The sequence below is a fragment of the Neodiprion virginianus genome, chromosome 5 (genome assembly GCF_021901495.1).
Source record: "Neodiprion virginianus isolate iyNeoVirg1 chromosome 5, iyNeoVirg1.1, whole genome shotgun sequence".
Lineage (NCBI taxonomy): Eukaryota > Metazoa > Arthropoda > Insecta > Hymenoptera > Diprionidae > Neodiprion > Neodiprion virginianus.
The window spans coordinates 20,994,381-21,003,576 of NC_060881.1; the positions used below are offsets into that span (position 1 = coordinate 20,994,381).

At 39.0% G+C, this 9,196-nt stretch overlaps 1 protein-coding gene across 1 annotated transcript; it reads right to left on the minus strand.

The window, feature by feature from the left end:
* Positions 1-677: 677 nt before the first annotated feature.
* LOC124304449 (serine protease inhibitor 88Ea-like) lies at positions 678-7,439 on the minus strand. Its single transcript, XM_046762703.1, has 3 exons — positions 7,115-7,439; positions 3,809-4,556; positions 678-2,891 (listed from the first exon to the last, which is right to left on the minus strand). The coding sequence occupies exons 2-3, from the start codon at positions 4,551-4,553 to the stop codon at positions 2,305-2,307; spliced, it is 1,332 nt and encodes a 443-aa protein (XP_046618659.1). The 5' UTR covers positions 4,554-4,556; positions 7,115-7,439; the 3' UTR covers positions 678-2,304.
* Between the last annotated feature and the right edge of the window lie 1,757 nt (positions 7,440-9,196).

Here is a 9,196-nt window from a genome sequence, read left to right on the forward strand (position 1 = left end):
TTTTTGGCTGTAACTTTTGATCTGTTGATCGCAGCCTATTGGAACTGCGCCCAATCGATTCCTCCCGCAAAATTACGTCGGAATAGTGCCAGAAAGAATTTATTCCAGCACTTTTCAAAATCGCGAAAATTTTCGGTCTCAGATTCGATTTGCATGACTTTTTCTTCACTAATTAGACTCCCAGGAACTTAGAAATCGCAGCGAAAACAGCGTAGGATTAACAGCAGAAAAATTACGATGCAAGTTACAAAGGACTCAATGCGTAAAAAATATCACAAAATTGTTCGTTCCACAGCAGTTCTATTTCTAATCAAAAGAAAAATACCTATTACTCACGGTCCTGTAATGACTTTCTAGCAATTTCGAGTGGAATTGACCGAAGTTGTGATGATCGCATAACAGCAATGCGCAAGCGGAAATCTGAGGCTCGTCAAAATTCACCTCATTAGACTCAGGCTAGAACAATGTATTTATTCGTCAGCTCAATCTTGCGGCGTCTAAAACTCAGTCACGTTAGATGCAATCAGTTTTATGGCTCTGCAAATCAATTTCTTGAAGTGCAGTGCTTCAACCCGATTCTGCAGAATTTTCATCATGATAGGAATAATCACAGACAATTTCACATCTTATTGATGTAGACTGTCAATATTAGAGGGATAATAGTAATCTAATCGACGTCAACAAATAATACCGATTTTATTTCCAAAATTACGCTGTAGTCCTTCCTTTCCGTTGTTGACATCGTGGTATTACAGTCATCATTACAGGACATACATCAATATAATATACACTACAAATAGTATGTATACCTAACACACGAGTTTCATATGAATTCATATTATTTAAAAGCATACAAGATTTGAATCTATTGGGCAATCAATTCAACAGACAATATATTACAAATAGCGGTATATATAAATAATCCATAATAATATGTAACGTAGCCTTCATAAGCCTAATGAAATCATTCTAATTATTGGTGCCAAGTATAAAATATTACTAATTAGTAATTCTAAAACCAAATATAAAATAATTATAGACTAAATTCAAAGGCCAACAGAATCATAGTTCTAACAAGTCGTTAAGTATGAGAAAAAAATTAAGTAAACGTAAATATAAAGAATGACAAAAGACATGTAGAAACTATTCTGGAAAAAATAAATTACTACACAAGCATGCCGTAGTATATAAACCGCAACAAACAAAATATAAAAACAAAATACAACCATTCAAAGTTGTATGAGCAGGTGTAACAAGGTATCTCTAGAAAATCAAAGTCGTGCGCATCGGATGATACACATATAATAATTGAGTTCACGACGCTCGAATGAATATTATGATAATATTGATAAGCGGTTTCATTTTTCCGATTTTCGGTAAGTTGCGTTTGACGAATATTTCGGGAAGTGTAAATAACACCCAAAGTTATAATTTTTAAAAAACTATTATAATTTGGCAGTTGTTCCAAGATTCAGAGAAGGGAACTTTACGGCATAACATCATTGGTATCTTTTTTTCTAGTAACCACATATTTTATTTTCTAAAAATATGCAGTAAAATCGACAACTGTATGATCTGATCCCTGCTTTGGGAATGTTGAAACTCTTTGCCCTACGAAACATCGATCACAAATAAATTTGTCAAAAACGAATGAACCTTGTATAATAAATACTTCGTTTGATAAACCGGGAAATCGTTAGAAAATAAAAATACGCCTTATACCGATAATAAATGGTGGGAGATAGCATGCTGAGTGACTGCGCTAGTTTCGTCGTCTTCTAATGCAGGCTGGCCACTCCAAGCACCAGCCGTTAAACGCGACTTATGGAGGTTAGATATACGCTGCGAATTTTTTCAGGCTAAGCAACTTTCTAATAACTAATTCATGGCTTGTAGGAAATTTGACGAACGTTTATTGCTACCTGACCGATGACTGACAACTTTTACTAGTCATCGTGGTAACATAACCTCAATTCGCCACTTAACGTTGAAGAGTTTGACAGCCCGTGTCTCGTTGAGAGCATAAAGTTGGCTTCCCTGCCTTCGAGATAGAAATTTTGGCACGGTATGTTATAGCTAACCAATAAGGTCCAATCATCTTGCGCATGCGCAGTCGATCACTCAGCGTGCTAACTTTCACCGTGTCCTCTCGGTACGCATACGCCACGTTTACACAACGCTACACAACTCGATCTCTCCAAATACGTCCCCGGCGAATTCATTACTCCGAAAAATCGTAGACCACAGTTCTTGGAAAACATGGGCGTGCTGCGTCCCCTGACGTTACGGAAACTATTCTAGATTCTAAACGTAAGAAGCAGACGTGGTCAACGGTGGTGTGCGATAGACGCCGGCAAAGAGGATCGAGCGGCTAAGCCTGTCGTAGATGAAGTAGAGGAAGGGGTGGTTGGCATTGAAAACCGCAGGCTCGGCTGGTCGGCTCGAGCGGAAGCTGAAGATGGCGGTAGCGGCGGTGGCCTTGGTACCCTCCTCCGTGACTTCGATAACGGCACGATGCACGGCGTCCCCGAGGTGAAGGCCGGGCTCGCCGTCTGCGAGAAGTCCGGTGAAGTCGGCAGCCGGGGTCAAAACTTCGCCGGCGCCTATCGCGTTTAAGAGTTGGTTGACTGCCAGCTCTTTGTCGAAACTGAACCTTGGCATGAATATCTCAACCTCCCTGGGCGCCATGCCTTCCTCCAGAATGTCACGGAGCTCGGCGCCGGCTCGCTCAGTTCCGGTAATACGCTCTATCAGCTGTTGCACTGCGTCACGAGTGTCGTTGCCCTCGACGATTCGCGCTCCCGCGAATGGCGGCAGTAGGATGTACATCGAGACGTCGTCACCCTTGTACGGAAGCTGGAGAATGTGCGCCCCGATCTCCTCCGAAACGACTGGAAATTTAAACGGCTTTTAATGAGCGTTTCAATTTCGAATTGCAGGCTGCGGGTCAAGGTTTTAAACCGTCAACATTTGGACAGACAATTCCACTAAACAGTTAAAACACCGAATTGTCAACGTTCCAAATGGTACTGACCTTTCGTTACAAGGTAAGGCAGTAAATATGCTTTACAGGGCTCTAACCATTCGGTGTAATGGTCACTTGGGACTTTCCCAATTTCAAAAAAGGATTCATTTGTTCATTACTTCTGTCGTTGAATAACTCTCGAGTACATTCGGACGATTCCTCTTTGAAGGAACATACTTCACTATAGAATATTATTTTATACATTGATTCGAATGGTTAATTCAATAGTACACTAATTTCGGTTCTTCATTATCCAATTGAATAATTCACAAACTCGGTAAAGAGTTGCATTTGTCAGTTTACTTTACACTGCATTATCAGAGCACAGGACCGTTACGCGATTAACTAAGATAGATGTATCATTGCTTGCGGGCAGTGTACCACTGATTATGTCCACTTCAATAAAATTCTGTCTTTCTTCATTCGATTCACCGGTGGCGAACACTGGTAATAAGATGATTAAAACCGGTACTTCTACCCTACAATGAACCACCGGTCTCCCATCTACATCCTACGTCAATACACGAGGTGACCCAAGACTATCGCCCCATAAGCTACCAATATGTAAAATTCTGCGACTAAAACATATTTTACTTTTAGATGACGATTCACTAGCCCTGTTCTCATTCTATTCTGAGCCCCGAGATGCTATTAGATTGGCCAATTTCAAAGGACTGTGATTCTCTAACGGAAAATTGGTCGCAGATTTTCACAAGGACTGCATTGATTGCCTATAAGATGATAGTCCTCGGTTACCTTGTATAAATGAAACCAATTTCTTACCATGACTGAACGTTCCCTTCTGCTTCATAAACGTTACAAGGTGGGTGCGAGATCCGTTCGAGTAGAAGTTGTCCTTCTTCGAGTTTGCGGCGTCAAACTTGCTCTTCCAAAGTCCCTTGAAGTAGACCGCATTAGCCAAAACGAGGTCGGAGTCCTCGGTGATACCGCCGTCAGGAATGAGGTTCTGGATATGACCTTTTGTCTCATTGCTCGCCCATTGGTTAACCCTCTGTCGAATGGCTTCCGGGTTTGACCTGAAGTCGACGTGCTCGAGTTCAGAATTGAAAAGGTCGAGCATGCACTCTCTGATACGTCTCTCCTTGGTAACCCAGAGTTTATTTGCGGTCCTGAACTCGTAGTTCGTGCTCACATTTCCCTGCTCGGTCATGAACCTCCTCAAGGCATTTTCAAGTACGTAGAATCGCTGGACATGAGTCTTCGAGTATATTTCCGGGATGTGAAGCGCCCGTCCTAGTGCGGCTTCCGTTGTTCCTCGAGCGCTGAAGTAAGCCAGCGTCAGTGCCTCGTGCAGGCTGTGCGGGCTGTAAAATATATTGTCGACCCCCTCGAACTCCGACGTTTTCCTCAACGTATCGAGGGCGAAGTCGAGACGCGCCTGAGACAGCTTCTGGTTGAAATCCCGCTCTATCATCGTCGGGTTATCATTTCCGGTCAGACACTGGGCAGAAGTCATGCCCAAAAACGCTGCGCACAACGCAAGGCACAGAAATGCGATGTTATACATCTTCTGAAAGACGAAGAAGAAGAAAAGCATAAATATGGTACAGCCACAATAAACTTTTGAGGTAAGTATTTTTATCTCATTTATATTAGACCTATATCATACCTGGAGGATTCCGTGAAAGGCAACGACGCGAACGATGATTCGCCGGCAAATAGGCAACCAAAGTTACGTCTGAGGTACCCATAGTGTATCACATGTAAGACCAGTTGCCTATCTGCTAGCGAAACGTCGTTCCCATATTTCACCATCATGGAATACCCCTGGTGTAGGTACTTGTGAATAATTAGCTCCAGGTTTTTCTTTTGCGTTTGAATTCATTTGGCGTAACACCGCAGTGCTGAACTTCCGTAATATTTTTTTCTTGCTTTTATCGTCGGACTTAATCTCACGGATCTCCGAATGTTTTCGAATGTTTTGTAAAAGTGGACGAGATGGTTTGCGGTTTTGTTGAATAGATATTCGTTACGACGTGATGCTTTTATGAGCGTCCGGCGCAGGCTTATCATATTATAGTAAATGTGGTAAAACGATAGTATTGTGTACAATACTTATTTTGTGTCCATTCCTGGCTTTTATACATATACTAAACTGGGCTATTTAAAGCTGACAAGGTTTTCTTTTTTTACACGTTGTTAAATGGTGAACAAATTATCTAATTGACTAATTAGTAACGTACGGGTAGCTAATCACTAAATAATATAACCGCTAAAGTATAAGTTTCAATCGATGATCAGCGTATTAAACACTCCAAGTTATTTACCGTTTTTAGTTAGTAAAAAGATATTTATTCATGTATTTAATATATAAATAATCAGTCTGTGCGAAGAAGTTTAGCAGGCACAAAGGTCGAACTGAATAAATTATAACGATTATATTTGCATCTAATAAATAAATAATTTGAAGAAAGTGAATATAAATATGTTTAGGTTAAAAAAACAAAACGTATGAACTTCGTTGCTTGACCGTCAAAATTCAAATAGCGCTGTTCACTGAAAATACCCTAAATACAAATTGATATTTTCAAAATAAATGTAACTTGTACTACAGTCGTAGCTAAATATAATACATAAATTTATTTTAATACAAGGAATTTGCATAAATCAAGAATTTGCAGGAAAAAAATATTCTCCTACTTGGCACTTGGTTTACAACATGAAGATCGTGCGGGAGAAAAAGAAAGTGAAAAATGGCAGCTAGGCAGAATAAAAGCAAAAATCGGAATTTTAATTTAAGACTGCATTCATTTCATTCCGCGAACGTAGCAGACGATGCGACGACGAGCTGTTGGCATATTCGTATAATACAACGCATACATCAATGTGTAATATTACCTATGTACATAGAGAAGTGAAAGTGCGGCGGTAGGAGGAGACGTCGTCGTGACGCGACTACCCAGAAACTACCGAACTTTCCTGCATTAAATTAGCCAAACCTAACCTAACATAACAGACTCGAGTCACAATCGCGTAAATCGCGCGGGCAGCCACGCATATTTATTAGTTTTGTGCAAAGAAACGACGCGGGAATCAACTCAATTGCAAATCACTTCTGCACACTCGGAAGATATGCTAGAGCGTGAAACCGCGATACGTTACGTATAATAACGATTACTGAAGTTGACCGTTATTTCAACACGGGACAAAATTGTTGTACGCGGAATTACAATGAGGACGACTTTTGGAAATCCCGATATATTTATTGCTCAAGTTGTCTAAAGCTGTTCATTTGTACGAAAAATATTTTCAATTCTACCCGTGCAGATATCCTTGAAAATATTTTATGACGGTACCTCGACTTGTAAGCTTTGTACAATTTTCAGACAATGTGTTTCTGGTGTTATTTTGTGTGTTGGTATGAGTATGTAACTGAATTAACTTCGAGTATCAAAACTCATTTATAACAAAACCAAGTAAGGAAGTCTTGATTGAAAAATATTCGGTGTAGTAGTTTCGAAAATTCCAAGGCGACTTTCACGGGTTCCCTTCGATGTATTTTGGTCTCCTGTAATACTCTTGCTTTCTACCATTCAGAGTATATACAAGCACGACTGGAGGGTAAATACGTATTGGTATAACAACTGCCCGCACAGATTTAACCTTAACCTCCTTAATTGCTGAATATGCGCAAGTACGAATACTCATACTGACGATTCTAGGAAGTACGACAGCTAATTATTCCATCAGGCATTTGAGTGAGATATGGGTGACGAACTCGCAACAGTTTTAATCGTCTGCTTCAAGAATAAAGAACAAAGTAGAAAAAAAAATTAGAAAATTAATATTAGTTGTAGATTGTATGAAAAGTACAATTCCACGTAATTATTTTAAATCAATTTTTCTTTATCTTACATCCAGTTTGCCATGTTTTTATTTTGCTAACGGATAAGCGACACCGGGAATATTATTGCTAAACGCGAAAATTAATTTACTAATTGAATGTTAAAGTGAAAGAAAATAAAAAAATCGAGTACATGAAATGAAAATGGACAAATATAGTGTGACTTTGAATCATTACAATTATTATGTTATTTATATTCTTATACATCGATTGATTGCACTTACCGATTTGAAGAATATTCCGCACGGCTGACAAATTTTATATTTATAAATTACTGTCCGATATTAATTATTTACTTTTTGTTTTCAATTTGTTTTCTACATATGTGTAGATTAACAACGAATATCTCCTCTCTTTGTTCACTGCACACTTGTGTTTAAAACCACTATTTCATCAATGAATTCGTCTACTCTGACCGTACGATATTCAATCACGGCAGAAATATTGCTCGGAGTTGCTGCTCTCGTCGAGGTTGCCAAGAGAACTAACTGCCAATGCTGGCTGCGACGCTCGGCTGATCCTTCGTCGAGGCAGAACGAACGGGCGTGACGACGACAACCGAAATGGACGCCGGACGCGCACATTCTTCGCATTCAAACGCCAGTCGTAATCGTCGGGAAAAAAAATTATGAGTAGGTATTCGCAGCATGGCTTTTGTCTCTTTCGGATTCGATGCGCGCACAACAAAATTATACAGGAACTTAGACATGTTTGTTGGGAGCCAATGCCAAAGTTCAAAGGCAAGTTTTTACGTAGACTGTAGCTGAAGTCGAAATTTCAATAACTGCGATTAAGATCGGAGAATTCGTTGGACCCGGGGCGAAAAATCAACGCTTCATCCTGCAGGACAATTATACGATCGGTATATTTTGAAAATTTTCCAACTCTTGAACTCGAGCTTTTCTCAATTTTCGCAGTGATTTTATGAAACTGATAACGAATTTTTTCTGCTTCTTGTTTACAACAAGCTATTAATTGTTCAGTTGATTCAACTGAATCTTTAGAACTTCACTCACAAGCGATTATCTTCAAGGTTTCCAATCATGGTGCTGTTATTTCATCTCTGCAATCTGATCGAATATTAATATAACTTATTGACTGTCAGGCTGGGAATCCCGAAGTTATACGCCTCGTAATTTCGATATTATCGCATACGAATTATGCATACCGAAGCATCCGGCTGCAGCTGAATTGATGAGCTCAGATATTGGTTGGAAATCTCAGATTTTTGCGCTATCAATTCTGCTTCAGACTCTCAAATCGCTGGAAGTGACCATTTTTGCAGGTCGATTGACCGCGTGTTTCGTGACATAGCAAATGCAAAATGAAGAGAAAGTAGTTGATAAACTAAAAGTTTACGACCACTAATTATTAATACTTAGGTATATTTCAAGGTGAAATTTAAAGAAAACATGAATGTTCGCGTACGTTGACAATGTTAAAACATACTTCATCGGCAAGAAGAGTTTATTAAATTAAATTTTTCTCCTGCTTGTTGAGTTCTGTTTAATTCGCCTAGCATTATTCATATTTGCGTATGATTTTCAATCTCCTCTGAACTAAACAAAATGAATTACCAAATAAAGCAATTTCAAATCTAAAGACTTTTTCTCATTGCCTAGCAAGCGAGACTGTGATAAAACAGAAGAAAAGTAAAAAATGACAGTCAAACTTTGACAGTTATAATGAATGCTGCAGAATTCGAAAATTTGCGGTTTAATCCGCATCCAGCGTCTTCTTTGCGGTTTAGAACTACAAGAAGTGCAATCAATTGATTCTGCAGGAATTGCAGCCGTCGCAACGATTGGATTGTATATACATACTGCATGATATATATGTATTCACCTGTATATACACCAGATAAGTGAAAGTGCGGAGTTATAAGAAAATGTCGTCATGACAACGGTATTCAGAACCTGTTGAACGTTCCTGCACTTACTTCCTAACCTCACCCATTTCACTCTCTTCCTTTGCTTTTTTTTTCTCCTTTATGCTATTATCTTCTTGCAGATTGAATGTGTATGTATTTCGCAAATACATATACCGCTGTGATAAGAACTCGCTTTTATAGTAAACATGAATTATCTATAATAAGTTATTGGATGTATATGTGTTACATGTGACACAGATAGATTTTCAAGCGAATAAAGAGAGAAATTTTCGATTTATTTGAAATCTGAGAAATTCAGTGATTAACGTATCGTGAACGTTAATTTACACGTACTTATTAATATATCCGGATATGCATATTACTTGTGGAACGTAGCAGCTTTCACATTTGTATAATATATGAGTTTACATACACA

Excerpts from the sequence above, each read along its gene's own strand:
- LOC124304449 (XM_046762703.1), bottom strand. The coding sequence starts at position 4,553 with ATGTATAACATCGCATTTCTGTGCCTTGCGTTGTGCGCAGCGTTTTTG. Across the intron at positions 2,892-3,808 it reads GAAGGGAACGTTCAGTCATG|TCGTTTCGGAGGAGATCGGG; the intron begins GTAAGAAATTGG and ends TTAAATTTCCAG.